The sequence below is a fragment of the Tamandua tetradactyla genome, chromosome 13, assembly GCF_023851605.1.
Source record: "Tamandua tetradactyla isolate mTamTet1 chromosome 13, mTamTet1.pri, whole genome shotgun sequence".
NCBI classification, from domain to species: domain Eukaryota; kingdom Metazoa; phylum Chordata; class Mammalia; order Pilosa; family Myrmecophagidae; genus Tamandua; species Tamandua tetradactyla.
The window spans coordinates 54,722,641-54,738,354 of record NC_135339.1 but is presented as its reverse complement, the minus strand read 5'-3'; the positions used below and the strand labels follow the sequence as shown (position 1 = coordinate 54,738,354).

The 15,714-nt window shown below is 39.1% G+C and overlaps 1 protein-coding gene across 8 annotated transcripts in view; it reads right to left on the bottom strand.

Moving 5' to 3' along the window:
* LOC143654020 (uncharacterized) overlaps positions 1-15,714 on the bottom strand; it is a 549,535-nt gene that overhangs the window by 459,781 nt on the left and 74,040 nt on the right. For 3 of the 8 annotated variants that reach the window (XM_077125479.1, XM_077125483.1, XM_077125484.1), the window contains exon 1: positions 9,838-10,073. The exons of the other annotated variants lie outside the window; for them this stretch is intronic. In XM_077125479.1, the coding sequence (XP_076981594.1) occupies positions 9,838-9,901 (64 nt within the window). In that variant the 5' untranslated portion in view covers positions 9,902-10,073. Of the gene's footprint in view, positions 1-9,837; positions 10,074-15,714 lie in introns of those variants that run through there. 8 annotated transcript variants of the gene reach the window in all.

The window sequence follows — 15,714 nt, the reverse complement described above, 5'->3', positions numbered from 1 at the left end:
ATGCCCATACCATACAGGGCAAATCTCTGCCACCGATTTCTTTTTTAACCTTGGGACTGTGCTCCCAAATTTCAGAGTTATGAATATTTTCATAGTTTATTTGACAGGGACAGAGAGACGGAACCATACTCTAAAACAATAGTGAGTGCTGAGCTTGATTCCAACTCACCAAGATCAGTTTAGTCAAAAAACCAGAAAAATTGAGAGACAAACCAAAGGTGTTCAAATTATCAACACTATTTCCATCTTCAAGAAGTCAAACCAAACAAGTCAACAATGAAAAAGTTAAACCTCTGTCAATATGTACCATTGTAATCAAGAAATCAGGATTTAAGGGATGATTTTTGTTAATGAATCATTATATAGATATTCCTTTTTGCTTTCTGATATATTGGAGTAGACAGAGGGAAATTCCTGAAATCTCTAAATTGTAATCTAGTTGTCTTGATCTCTGATAATAGCTGTGCAGCCCTTATAGAGGATAAGTGATTGTAAAAACCTGGTAATTAACCTTCATTTGTACTCAGTTTTCCAGCTTTTCAGCTTTAGAGTCTTGTAATCACTAAAAACAGCCCCTAATGTTTATTAATGAAGAGTTTTAGGTCTGCTGAGAACAAATCCACCACAGATCCAAAATAATCTTGATAACTGAGACTGGATCTAACCAAAATAGGCCCACCTGACATGTGTAATAGCTTAGACTTTAACCTACAAGTCACTTATACCTCGTTCCACCATTTGCTTACATATATTCTGTGAGTAAACATGTAATCAACCAGCACATGCTCAATAATTAGATCACCTCTAATTACATCATCTGGGGCCACTGTGCTTCTCATTCTAAAACCTGCCCATCTTTTTTCTCTAATAAACCTGTCAGAATTATTATAGTTCAGGGAAACAGATTTTGGCCAGTAGGCCATCTGTTCTCCTACTACGTGCCTAGTAATAAACTGTTTCTCTCTTTGAAACCCCAATGTCTCAGAAATTGGTTATTGAGCACGTTGGGCAAAAGAATCCACAACCTTTGTCGGGTAACGGCGTTACCTTTCATAAAGACAGTTAGCATAGTGGTTAAGGGCCTGGCTCCACCACCGTAAGGCTTCAGCAAGTTACTTAACCTCTCTGTTTCTGGGCTTCCTCGTGTTTACAGTGGAGGTAATAGAAGAGTTCAGCATGCAGACTGGCTTAAGAAAAAATACATAATAGAGAAAATTGATACTTGAAGCCTTTCCCAAACCAGGCTACCACCACAATCCATGACGCATAACAAGATTTGGCCCAAAAAACCAGAGTCTTTGTTATTCAAAAGCCCTTTGGGAATTTAAGAAAAACTGCCTATCAAGACCTCTTTAAATCAAGGTTTGCAATGAAAATTTTACTAAGATTTTGTTTTGTGTGTGTGTTTTGGTACATCACAGGAAACCTTCAGATAAGCCTCCAGATTCACTCTTCTGTCTCAAGCCATATCCTTGTTTGTTTCCTCTCCTCTTCACAACTCTCAGCCCCCTGTAGTCTCTTTCAGGTTCTTGTCTCCAAAGAAATGGCTATGGCAACAAATCTCTTCAGTTAAATTCTCAATAAAAACCCTGTAGGATTTTTTTCAGTGCAGATATTCTTTCACATAATTGTATAATTTTCATTAAGCATAATTTGGTAAAAATGCAAAAAAAGAATAGGGTAACTTAAATTAATCTGTATAATGAATTTAGAATTTAGCAAGTAGGAAGCACTATGTAAGTGTTCATAATTATTATCATATGCATCATTTAAATAAAAAGTACCCTGTGTCATATTCCAAGCAAATGAATCTATGTTTAATTCCAATTAAAGAGGTTATTCTTCTGAAATATTAATAATGAATATACAATTTTTGCCGCTAATTTGCCGCTAATGAAATGTAAGTTGTTGAGAGCAAATTACATTTTGGAAAACAAATACAAATGGTGAAACATCAAGCTGTCTACTTACTTTTACTGAAAGCAGTCTGTTCATTTCCCAGTCATTCCACAAATACTCACTGAGGGTCTTCTGTTCCAGGCTGTAAGCTAGGCTTCTACAGTTGAATAAACACGGGTTTTTGAGCCAGAGTGATTTAGCTTGAAAAACTGATTCTACTTTTTGTTAGCTATACAACTTAGCCATGTTATTTAATACGCAGGGTCAGAGACCAGGCTGCCCGGATTCAAACTTTAGCTTCTCGTACTAGCTCTTTGACCTTTGACAAATTGCTTAATGGCTTTAAACTTAATTTCTTTCATCTGTGAAATGAGGCTAATAATAGCATCTACTTCACCTGGCTGCCTGAGGGCTGAGACCACCTGTAAATACATTAATGCATGTCTGGCACAAAGGAAGTTCTCAGTAAACGATAGCCAGCAGCACAGAAACAGAAGAAAATAACTTTCTCAGTAGCTGGTATGAGGATTCAATAATATCATATAAATGCCTGGAGACCTATTCCTGACAGGCCCAAAGGGTTCCCTATTCTCTCACAGCCACTATATCTCCTTATGTCCTGTCACTTCTTCCACTTGGATTATGGATTTTCCTACGATTTCTGTCAATCAAACTTCTACTTGCTCTTCAAGGACTAACTTAGACAAGATTTTCTTCAAAAACACCCTCCCATACATTAAACTACTAATAGAATAATATTCCTTATTCTACATTCTTCTGGTATTTTGGATACATCTTTTATGAGATTTTTGTCCCCCTCACTGGATTTTAAGCTTATTATATTCAGGAAAGCAAATGTATTCTTATGCTCACTAGTAGATAAGGCAAATCAGATTCTTCAAAAATAGCCTCAATTGGCAATTTGGTGCTTGACTTATCTCACAGAAATCCTTAAAGAAAGGGAAGCTAATATTTGAGTGTCCACTCAGGCCAGTCACTAAACTAGTTGTTCTATATATATTATCTCATTTCAACTTCAACTAAAATATATCAGGGGTCATCATCAACACTCTACATGTGGGAATTAGCTTTCTTAAGAGAGATAATAACTGGCACCTCCTGGAGTCAGACTTCAGTCTCAGGTGTATCTAATTCTAAATTCCAAGTTCTTTCCCCATCTTCACTATCTCCCATATTGAAGAGGTACAAGTTGAGGAAGAGAAAAATGGCTCCATTTCCCCATCCTGGTCTTCAACTTGAGTATGGAGAGGAAACCCCATGTCACTCCTCTCCCAGTTCACTTCCTTGATTTCTTTTTAAAGAGAAAGTAACCCTACTGACCATGGAATTAGAAGTTAAGTATTACTCTGCTTTGTATCTTGTCGCAAATCCCTTATTGACATTCTATCAATAAGTCACAGAGCAGACAGACTCCTTATGGTCAACAATTGAAGGACTATATTTATCAGAAAAACAAGGCTAAGATGCTTTAACCATCAAGCATACTATTTAGTACATATATCAAGGCATTCCACGTAAAATACACTGAAAACTGTGAGCAATAATGTCACATGAATTTATGTTTTTTACAAAATCATCTGCCTACCTCTTTCCAATAATGTAGAAGATATGATTTCCTGGTCACAAATGAGTAAAATATTCCAATCTACTCCTTTCTTCTGATACAGCAAGCTATGTGATGTGATTTTGGAGGGGTTTATTAATTCTTAGACAAAATATAGACTATTAATATTCCAATCCAGAGAAGTGATGATTATTCTATATCCTGCACGACCAGACCACATATGTAATGTGTCCAGTCCTGGGAATCCCATAATAAGAAAGAGATGGAAAAACTGAGGAAAAAAATCTAGTAAGAAGCACAGAAGATGCTGAATGATCTTTAAGCCACATCACACATAATGAATAATAAAGCAACTAGAGAGGAAAAAAGAGAAGCCTCAGAAGGAATGTGGCTCCTGTCTCCAAATAGTTGATGGATTGTCCTAGAGAAAAGAGACCAGGTATACTCTGTTACTGCAATAGGCAGAGTTAAGACCAGAGAGCAGATGTTTCAAAGGAAGCTGATTTCATAGAATTGTCATCTCAAAGTAAAATTTGTTTCTGTACTTCATGAAAGAACTCTAACCGTCAGAACCAGCCAAAATGTAAGACTGCTCGCTAAGTAGTGAGCTGCCTATCATTGTTCATGCCATCTCTCAAGAATCTCAGAAAAAAGGTTCCTTGAATCAAATCTCCTCTAAGGTTCCTTCCAATTCCTCTTCTCCATTGCGTGGCTCAGTCATGGCACCAATTTACCACCCTCTGTCCCACTCTACCTCTAAGATGAGAGATTGAGGCAGATAAAGGGGTAAGCACAGTTGAGGGAGAGCCCCTCCACACAGTTTAACTGTCTTGAGGAAAGTTCTCCAGGCCTTTGTCCTTTCCAAATGCTGTTACCAAGGCAACTGCTTGCTTGTGGCTGTGAAAGGAGACAGCTCTGCATGAAATTACAGCCACTTTGTGCTAAGAACAAAATGATTTGAATGATTAGTGCGCAGACCTTGTTTTACACAAAGTCAGACACCAGCTAAGTGGCTTCACTCAAGGAAAAAAAAACAGTTTGTGAGTGTATATAAAATCTCCATGTCTAGCTCTATAGTCTCAAATACTCTGCTCAGCAGTACAGTGATTTCTGGAGTGGCTATTTGACATTGAGATTTCACCCTGCACAATGATGGTTCCTCAAGTCTGCCATAATGGAATAACTACTTCCTTCCTTCACCTGACTGTAATGTTTATACACTTCTATGATAATGCCCATAACCTTTGGCACATTTTATTAATACTATTTATCTCCCTCTATAAGACAGTGAACCGTTCTGGAGAGGATAGATAATGTCCACAGTATTCACCATACTGTATGACACACAATGGTTCTTCGATAAATATTTGTTGGATTGAATATATTTACATCATAAGTTCATTCCAGAAAAAGTTGCAAAAATAAAGTAATAGTCACTAGTTATTACATTAATTAATACAGATACAAAAAGAATAAGAAAATTTTTTGGTTTTTCATAGACAGAAGGGAGAATTAAGCATAAAAAAATTACAAAGTGAATAAACTCTCCTCTTGCATTCATGTAATAATTACATGTAACATTACAAACATGTAATAAGCATCTACCATGTGACAGGCATTATGGGATCTAACCTCCATCTCTTTTATATCTTGCAGGGCCTAATGGTTTTCCCTGCCAAGGCGATGGACCCTCTGTGGTAGAAGGGACTCGTGAGCTCAGGCAGCAAAGGCATAATCTAGAAATGGTCAGAATGAAAATGTTCCAGCCCAACCTCCCAACCAGAATTTTCCACCCAAGTTTCTAATTCAAGGCCATGTTGCTAAAGAAACTCTTCCCTGAAAAATCAAAGAAAGGAATGCTTAGAATGATTCACACAAAGGTTCTCAACCTTGGCTGTACTTTTAAAATCACCTGGGGAGCTTTAAAAATCTACTTATGCCTGGGCTCCAATTAAATCAGAACATCTGGGGGTGCAGCCAAAGTATTTATAGTTTCCAAAAGCTCCCAAGGTGATTCTAATGTGTAGCCAGGATTGAGAATCACTGATCTACACAAGCCTACTCTGGTATGCAGGTTGTGCTCGTGATCATAATTATTCAACTGCTCACCTGTCGAAAGTAATGTATGGATTACTCTGATTTGTTGCTGGACAGAAATATGGCAAGGATGAGAAATGCAGTCCTAGTTAGGTTAACGAACACCTGGTTCTATTAAGGTATCCAGTGGGTCAGTGGAAAATCAGCCCAGTGTCAATATTAACAACTAGCATCAGTTTGGAATTCTGTAGCTTGTGCATTTGTGATAGTCTCTTGCTAGAATGATTCCATCTCGAAATGTTCTTCTGTCCTGGTGCTGCCATCCCTTCTCAATGACACTTTTGAATTTCAATGTCTAATCTACTTGCTCAGTCCTCTCCCCTGAGTTTGTCACCAATTTTTTAAAGGAATGTGTAACACTGTACAGCTTGCTTATTGCATTGTGATAACATTTCAGGGACTCCTCACTGAGGCAATAGATTCCTATGTCCGTGGTCATCACAGCCCAGTGACAAAAGGGAAGCAGCCTGACATATGCCAAATGAGCTATGGTAAAGATACAGGAAAGGAATACAAAAATCATCCCTGGTCCCTAACAATGTGGATACCCACAAATCTGCTCAGTGCTAGGGCCAAGAAAGAGCATTTATCAGTGGGAGGCAGCCAAGCCCCAAGTCTGCCTCTCCCTAATTACTGTCTACCACAACTACTGAGATCGATTCTGAGAGCTTCAGGACTTGTAGAGGTAATATAGCCAAGTAGTTTCAGAACCCAGGCCATGAAGGTGAAACAAACTGGGTCTGAATTCTGATTTTCAGACCTAGTTTGTAAAGGGAAATGATGATTGTAGTTACATGCTAAAGCTGTTGTAATAATTTTATGAAATCAAGCATGTGAAGGGGTGAGCACAGTACTTAGCACATAGTACAGCTCAAGTAAATCTAAGTGATTCTTAGTGTAAATGTACTCCCAGAACTATTTGCATTTTTTAATCATACTACTGACTATCAGGAATTCTCAGAACCCATCAGAGTCTTGGCTAACTCTAATAATAAGTATCTCCTACTGGCGTTATCACATCACACCCTGGGACAAAGAGAAGTAGACCTGGTGGTCCATTAGGAACCACCTCATACCCACATCCCCTCACACCACGAGCAGCAGGTAGGGCTCAGGCTTGTGTGGCTGACAGATCCTTCTGTAATGTATGACTGCCTGCTTTGTCTTCTGTACCAGTTACCAATCCCAATCACCTTCTAGTTCATCTCAAAGACTAAAGGTTTTCCCTATACCCAGTTAGTTTCCTGGAGGCCAGATCTTATGTCTAAGAGCATCCATCTTCAAACCTCCAAGCCATGGCCACATTAATCCCTCAAAATGTACCTCTTCTCCATTAGTCATTATCACCCCCACATGTGATTTGTCATCAACTCTCAGACTTGTTTATGAATTACCAGGCCATCTATTGGTCTGTTGCCATAATACATTTCCTCATGTCCCTCACAAGTAGCTACTTTAGACATGGTCCCAGCCAGCTCCCTCCTTTCCAGCAAGAGGTCTGAGTGTGCTGAGCAGCCAGGGTTACATCACTTATCTCATCCACCTTTGCTTCTAAAAAACACTCTAAAACTTACCTGCCTGCTGATCAAACTCTCACTGGTCTTCTTGCTACACACTGGTTTCCTCCTCTTTTCCCAACTCTCCCCCCCATCTCTCACATCTTTGATGTTTAAGTATAATTTAGGAATCATTGTAAGACATCCTCTGTTATAGGTACCTCAAATTCAAAATAGCCTGTGCCACAGCAGTCATATATAATATTATGGCAAACAATGATTTCAGCAAAACAAAATCATCCAGCTAATTATTTTAGTCCATTTTCTATGACATAAATATTTCATAAATTTTTTTCAAAATTTTGAATTTTACATAAGAACTATATGTTTCTGCATGCTTAAATAACATTACAATAAAATTAAGCCAAGTCAACAATGGATCTTTGCAAAATTTCTTTTTCACATAGAAAGTATCTGTACATTTCTCGTATTTGTTCAAACAGTGGGCTCCTGGCTATTGAACTCCCAGACGGGAGTCCAGCCATTGCCACTGCTCAGAGAAATGTTTCCTGTTTCCATTACATCATGAGGAGTATCAGTCCCCATGGTGCATTTCCCTGGCAGAGAAACTGTCACCATCACCACCATGAATTCCCTTAGAAAGAACTTCCTTTCCATATGAGCATATCTGCCTTTACTGTAACTTGACAACATTTGGGGGTTGAGATGTCTTTGTTGACCCTTAGATGAGGCCCCTGAAATTATCAAACTGATCCTCAAAGCATAGGATGTATGCCACTAGGGATGACAAAATGATTTAGGAAATATGCAGGCCAAGCGTTAAGTAGTATTGAATCCCATAATAATATGATATTTAGGAGGAAGTCTCAATTTGGTGCTTGTTTTAGTTTCCTAGGCTGCTCCAGCAAATACCATTAAATCAATTGGCTTAAACAATGAAAATTTATTAGCTTACAGTTGAGGCCATGAGAATGTCTAAATCAAGGCATCATGAAGGCGATGCTTTCTTCCTGAAGACTGCTATCAAGAATCCTTAGCTCCTCTGCCTCATGGCAAGGCACCTGCATATGCTTGACTCTGCCTTCCCTTCCAGGTGTTTTGCTTTCAGCTTCTTGCTTTCCTAGCCTCCTCACATCTCTCTCTCTCTCTAGATTGGAGGTGAATATTTATGCCCACGTTTCAGAAATGAGCAATAAGTGAATTTATTATAGGCAAGTGAATGTTTTATCGCAATATTTCAAATGAGAGAAAATATAAAAATGCTGTTAAAATTAAGCAGAGCTCAGTTAGCACACAGCACAGTTATATCTAATATTTTCACAAAACACATTTTTTTTTGCATCAAAAACTTTCGAGTCATTCAATTTTCTAAGAACTCAGTCAGAATGCTATCTATTGCAAGGAGATTAATAAAATCATAAGAAAGAATTACCTCCCACACATTGAGTATGTCTCAGTACATTGTGCAGTTGTTTTTGTCTCATGTAAAACAGAGCTGGATACACATTTCATTCCTGGGAGAATACTGTGTTTTCAAATGAGAATAAGAGCTCTTACTCTTAAAATACCATTTGTCCTCCCCCATAAGATGACTATTTTCAGCTGACTGATGGAACTGAAAAAGCTGTCCAGGTTTATACATGCTAAAATGTCAGATGTGGCCCAGATGTAATCATAATGCAAAAATATCAGTGTGTTATACCCAAGTTCACTACAATCTTCACCAAGCAATTACGGCTACCATTTACTGAGTAGGTAGCAGTTTCTTTGTAGTGGGAACTGTGCTAAGCACTTCATGTATATTATGTCATATAGTTTTCATTATGCTCCTATGATCCCTATTTTACACATAAGTAATTCAAAGCTTAGTAAAGTTAAGCTCTTGCCTAAAGTTGCAAATTAAAAAGTGGCAGAACAAAAATTTCAACATACAACTTTTCACTCTCAAAAGCAAATAGATAAGCAGTCACTACTGAGAAATTGCCATCTAATTACAATGCAGTGCTCCAGAACTGGAGGTGAAACACCATAAACTCAGACTGAATCATAATCTATAGCCCTTAGAGATTAGTAATTATTTCTAAAAACACACCATGTTGATAATGGTGTCAATAAAGGTAATGAAAGGCGAAAGACAAAAAAAAAGCTTGATTGTGTAGTTTAGTCAAGTAAAACTGAAGATTTTTACACCTATTTTTTGTATTAAAAATGATCTATATAAAATTTTAATATAAATAGTTAATGAAATACCTGTATCCGTGTTCTTCTTGGTGCTGTAACAAATTATCACAAACTTAATGGACATTTATTCTTTAACAGCTCTGGAAGTCTGAAGTCCAAAATTAGTACCACTGGCCTAAAATCAAGGTGTTGGTGGGACTGTTTTCTTCTAGAGGCTCCGGGGGAGAATCTATTTCTTTTCCTTGTCAGCTTCTCAAGGCCACCTGCATTCCCTGGCTTGTGACCCCTTCCTCACAATTACTGCAACCTCTTGTATCCATCAGGGAGCCTTGGGATTATTACATTGGTTTCACCTGGATAATCCAAGATAATAACCCCATTTCAAGAGCCTCAATTTAATCACATCAGCAAAGTCGCATTCTCCACATAAGGTAACATATTCACAGATTCTGGGGACTAGGAAAGTAGACACTGTTGGAGGACCATTATTTCTACCACCACAATTATCAACATATATATATATTTAAAGTTACAAGAAATTTTAAAAAGGAATCCTACCTTTACTGTAACCACCTATGTTGACTTTCCAATTAATTTGCAGTGTCCCAGAGTTTGCTTTCATGACTAAATAACGATTTTCTTTCTTCTGGTGGGAAACGTTCTAGAGCACATGGGTGCACTGGCTCTGGTATTGCCCTGGCAAACAGAGCAGCTTGGATGAGCATCTGCGAAGGAACCACTGTGGTAGGTTATATTTAAAAATTGTCTCTTCCACATGCTCAGAAAAGGAAAGGACAAATCCCTTGTGAAAAGCAGCCTTGAACCTGCTGCAGGAAGAAGACAGAAATTGTAAAATACAAAAGGTGGTTAAATTAATTCATTTAATATTAGCTGCTCATTAAAAATGAGTGAGAGAGCAAAGAGAATTAGAGAAGCAAAAGAGGGAAAACTGCAGCTTCTTGACTGATAATGGAACCAGTAAATTATATTCTGATTAGAATGATGTATAGCAAGAAAACATCTGCTTCATATCCCTGTGGGGTCTTGTTCTAATCATGGAAAAGAAGAGAACCAAAATGCCATCATGCCCTTCAAATGGGGATAGACAGAGAGGGGGTTGGGGAAAAATGGAGTTGGGACAAGCCCATGCTGACCGTCTATAGTTTTGTTTTGTTTTTGCCTTGAATTGGGTAATTGAAGAACATCTACTCAATGCTGTGAGGGGAGAGGCAGGGTCCTCTGACATCTCAAGCAGCTAAGCAAAGAACGCTGCCCACAGTCGATACTACGGTAGAGCTATGCTCTTTGAAGTTTGAAGTTGCCTCTTCTAAGAGAATCAAGAAAAACTGAAGGTAAATTTAAAAAGAGATTAGCACTTAATCCTAGGAAATGCATGTTAATCTAAATGTTTCTGTTTTCTCAAGTTTACTTCTTTGAATATTTTAATGTATATATTCATCTCCCAGAAGGACAGTAGCTAAACAATAATGCCACTTTATTTTAAAGCTATGACACAGTTTTTTTTTTTTTTACTGTGAAAGTATGTATAACATGTTTTGAAACAACTCAGTATATCTAGGGAAATGGTCTTATACCTTAATTAGAATTCTCTTTTATCAGAGAGAAAATTAGAGAAAGAAACTTTAGGCTAGTAGTTTCTAAAGACTACTGCAGTATTTTTCAAACTTCAATGCACATACAAAGCATCTGATGATCTTGTTAAAATGCAGATTCTTATTTAGTAGGTTTGATGGTTGAAGGGATGGCTCTGAGATTCTGTATTTCTTACAAGCTGCTGGCAATGCCAATGTTGCTAGTCTGCATACCACCCTTTGAGTAGTAATGTGATAGAGAGTTTTATAAAATTAATTTCCCAGGTACCACCCCAGACATTCCCACATTCCTGTGATTTGAACAAGACCACTGCGATTATTCCAATACCACCAGAACTGTGTTGGCACAATGGTTACTAATTCAAATGCCTAAGAGGAGGCGGGGGACGGGATGGTGGGGAGACAGGGATATGGTTATATAATTGCTTAAAGTGGGTTTATTTAAAATAGGTACTAAGCTGCTTGTACGTGGACCTCAGACCAGCCAGACTCACGTGCCTTTTAAATGTTCTGCAGCCATAACACAATGGTCTTACAAATTCTGTCTTCTTGCAGTACACAGACCACCAGTTTATAACCTGTGAACTTAGGACAGGATATCTTAACATTTGGAGGCCATGACCCCTGTGAGAATTTGATTTAAGCTATGAAACATCTACAAACATACATGCACAAAATGTTTTGTAAACAATGAATGTTATGAAATCACTTATTTCCTAGTCTATCCAAGAATTCCTGAAGAGTTCATGAACTTCAGGCTAATATTTTTGGTCCAGCTCCTATGCCTTGCAAAAGCCATCTGTTTCAGTGATGGAAAACATACCAGTGTTAAAGCTCATCTTGATATAGTTTTGACTCCTCTGAGCCAGCTCCAGATCATATCCCTCAAAGTGGCCCATGGCATCTGGTGACAGGCTTCTCCTCACTTCCAGGTGCTCTCGGTGGGGGCCTCTGAACCTGACTTCAAGCTGTAGTACCTACCTCTATTTCCTGTCCTGTCATGGGTTCTTCCCTGTCTGAACTTCTAAAAAGCCCCTCCAATTGCAATTTTTCCTTCTGAGGCCAAGTAAAAAACATGGTTGGTCAGAATATTACTATGCTTTGTTTTTCAAGCCCCCTTTGCCAATCTTCCAGCTTAGAGACTGCTTTCTCCAATCAGAAATTATGAGTTCAAAGGCTCCTCAGTTGATCCCTGTTCTAGTTTGCTAGTTGCCAGAATGCAATATACCAGAAACAGAATGGCATTTTAAAAGGGGAATTTAATAAGTTGCTAGTTTACTGAGGCCAGGACAGTGTCCCAATTAAAGCACGTCTATAGAACTGTCCAATCAAAGACATCCAGAGAAAGATACCTTGGTTCAAGAAGGCCAATGAAGTTCAAGGTTTCTCTCTCAAGTGAGAAGAGACCTGGTGAATATAGTCAAGGCTTCTCTCTCATCTGAAAGGGCACATGGCAAACACAGCATCATCTGCTAGCTTTCTCTCCTGGCTTCTGGTTTCATGAAGCTCCCGGGAGGCATTTTCCTTCTTTATCTCCAAAGATCGCTGGCTCGTGGGCTCTCTACTTCGTGGTACTACAGCATTCTCTGCTTTCTCTGAATCTCTATCATTCTCCAAAATGTTTCCGCTTTTATAGGACTTCAGAAACTAATCAAGACCCACCCAAATGGGTGGAGACATGCTGTCACCTAATCTAGTTTAACAACCACTCTTGATTAAATAAATCTCCAGGGAGATGATCTAATCATAGTTTTAGGCATACAATTCTGAATAGGGATTAGAAGAAATGGCTGCCTTTACAAAATGGGATTAGGATTAAAACATGGCTTTTCTAGGATATATACATCATTTCAAACCAGCACAATCCCTTACTATTTCTTCACCTTCCTTTTCCATGAATCCTCTTTAACATATCAACAAAGGTCTTACACTTCTTTTCCTTGCAGTTTTATCGACCATAAAAGCTCTTTGCTTGAAAAGAATTTTTTTAATCTACTTGAAAAATAATTTAATTGAACTATATTTTGAACAGAGAACAATCATACTCACAGAGATTGTACAAAGAATATAAAAATTTTAGCATTAAAATGAACATATGGACACATATTTGGGTTGCTATTCCATGTATTACACACATATATTATAGAGCTTTAGCACTGTGTGGTTATTCAGCTTAATTGTTTTAGCAGTTATTCCTAAAATTTTCTTTGGAATTTGTTTCATAATATAGACTTGAGCATTGCTAATGAATTGTAATATATGACATTATACATTGAAAACTGTTGTTATAATGTCTCATTTAAAGATATCAAAAATAACTGATTATAAAGGTAAAACTAAGAAATATCAGCAAATTTTAAGTATATGTGTATGTTTATGTACATATATATATATACACACACACACACACACTCACCTTGTATCCAACAATGACACTTATCACATTCTTTTCAAATCAACATGGAACATTTACCAACTCATATGCTGGGTGATATAAAAAAGCCTCAACAAAATTCAAATAGTAAAATCATTCTGAATAGGTTCTCTGTTAACAGTAAAAATTAAGCAACTAATCAGTAAGAAAAAAAAAAGATAACCAAAAATTCCCCAAGTAACTGAAAATTAACCAATATACATCTAAACAATAGACCATAGGTCAAGGAAGAAAGCAAAACTGAAGTTGTACAATTCCTAAAAAAGAAAGAATGGAGTGGCAAGATTAACATTTCCTGATTTTTAAGCTTACAATAAAGATACAATGGTCTAAAAAGCATGGTACTGGCAGAAAGATAGCAGTATTGACCAAGGGAATCTAATCAAAAGTACAAAAATAGACTACTAAATTGATGGTCAACTGATCTTCGACAAGGTCCCCAAATCCACTAAACTGGGACAAAACACTCTTTTCAATAAATAGGCATGGGAGAACTGGATATTAATAGCCAAAAGAATGAAAGAGATTCCTTACCTTACGCCCCATACAAAAATTAACTCAAAGTGGATCAGAGACCTAAATATAAGAACCAGTACCAGAGCGGCCAAGATGGCGGGTTAGTAAGGTACGCGTGCCTTAGTTCCTCCTCCAGAGCAACTACTACGTGAACAGAAACAGTGCAGAACAGCTCCCGGGGCCACGGCAGGGAATGGACACACAGCGTACCCCAGTCTGGGCTGGCTAGACTGACTGCAAGACTCTGCAGCGGTGAGATCCCCGAGCGGCGCGCGATTCCCCAAGCTGCGGCAGCTGGCGGCCGGAGCACCTCCCTCCCACCTTCCCGGGCCGGCTGACACCCTCGGAGAGGCAAGGTTCCCAAGCCGTGGTGGCCGGTGCCCCTCTTTTGTGGGCAGCTTCCTGGACCGGCTACGAGTCTCGGATCAGAGTGCTACCCAAGCCGCGGTGGCCGGCAACCAGCGCCCCTCCCCTGCGGGCGGCTTCCTGGTCCGGTGGCCAATTCCCCAGGCCGCGGTGGCCGGCGACCGACGCCCCTCCCCTGTGGGAGGCTTCCTGGTCCGGTGGAGAGTTCTCCGGGCTGCGGCGGCCGGCGACTGACGCCCCTCCAGGGAGAGGAGGGAATTTCCGACAGTGGCAGGGACTGGGTCCAACCAAACACCAATAGGGGCATTTATAAAGGAGCCACAGGGTCCCCTCAAGCCGCGGCAGCTGACGCCCCCACCACGCGCGGCCCCCCGGACCAACTGAGAGAATTGGATCGGAAATTCCAAGGCCGCGGAGAACGGTGACCAGAGGGATCCCTTCCAAACACGTGAGACAAACGTGTGCCACGAGCGCCACCTACTGGGCAGGATAAGAAAAACGGATCCCAGAGATTTCACAGAAAAATCTTACAACCTTGTTGGGTCCGACACCCAGAGAAATCTGACTAAATGCCCAGACTCCAGCAGAAGATAACGGTCCACACTCAGAAGATTGAGAATATGGCCCAGTCAAAGGAACAAACCAATAGTTCAAATGAGATACAGGAGCTGAGACAACTAATGCTGAATATACGAACAGAAATGGAAAACCTCTTCAAAAATGAAATCGATAAATTGAGGGAGGACATGAAGAAGACATGGGCTGAACAAAAAGAGGAAATAGAAAAACTGAAAAAACAAATCACAGAGCTTATGGAAGTGAAGGATAAAGTAGAAAAGATGGAAAAAACAATGGATACCTACAATGATAGATTTAAAGAGATAGAAGATAGAATTAGTGATTTGGAGGATGGAACATCTGAATTCCAAAAAGAAACAGAAACTGTCGGGAAAAGAATGGAAAAATTTGAGCAGGGGATCAGGGAACTCAAGGACAATATGAACCGCACAAATATACGTGTTGTGGGTGTTCCAGAAGGAGAAGAGAAGGGAAAAGGAGGAGAAAAACTAATGGAAGAAATTATCACTGAAAATTTCCCAACTCTTATGAAAGACCTAAAATTACAGATCCAAGAAGTGCAGCGCACCCCAAAGAGATTAGACCCAAATAGGCGTTCTCCAAGACACTTACTAGTTAGAATGTCAGAGGTCAAAGAGAAAGAGAGGATCTTGAAAGCAGCAAGAGAAAAACAATCCATCACATACAAGGGAAACCCAATAAGACTATGTGTAGATTTCTCAGCAGAAACCATGGAAGCTAGAAGACAGTGGGATGATATATTTAAACTACTAAAAGAGAAAAACTGCCAACCAAGACTCCTATATCCAGCAAAATTATCCTTCAAAAATGAGGGAGAGACTTTCCAGAAACCTACAACCTCCAGATGGGTCCCTGGACCAGTTTCTTCTCCAGGACACCTACTAGGGGAGTAGAAACGATACAGAA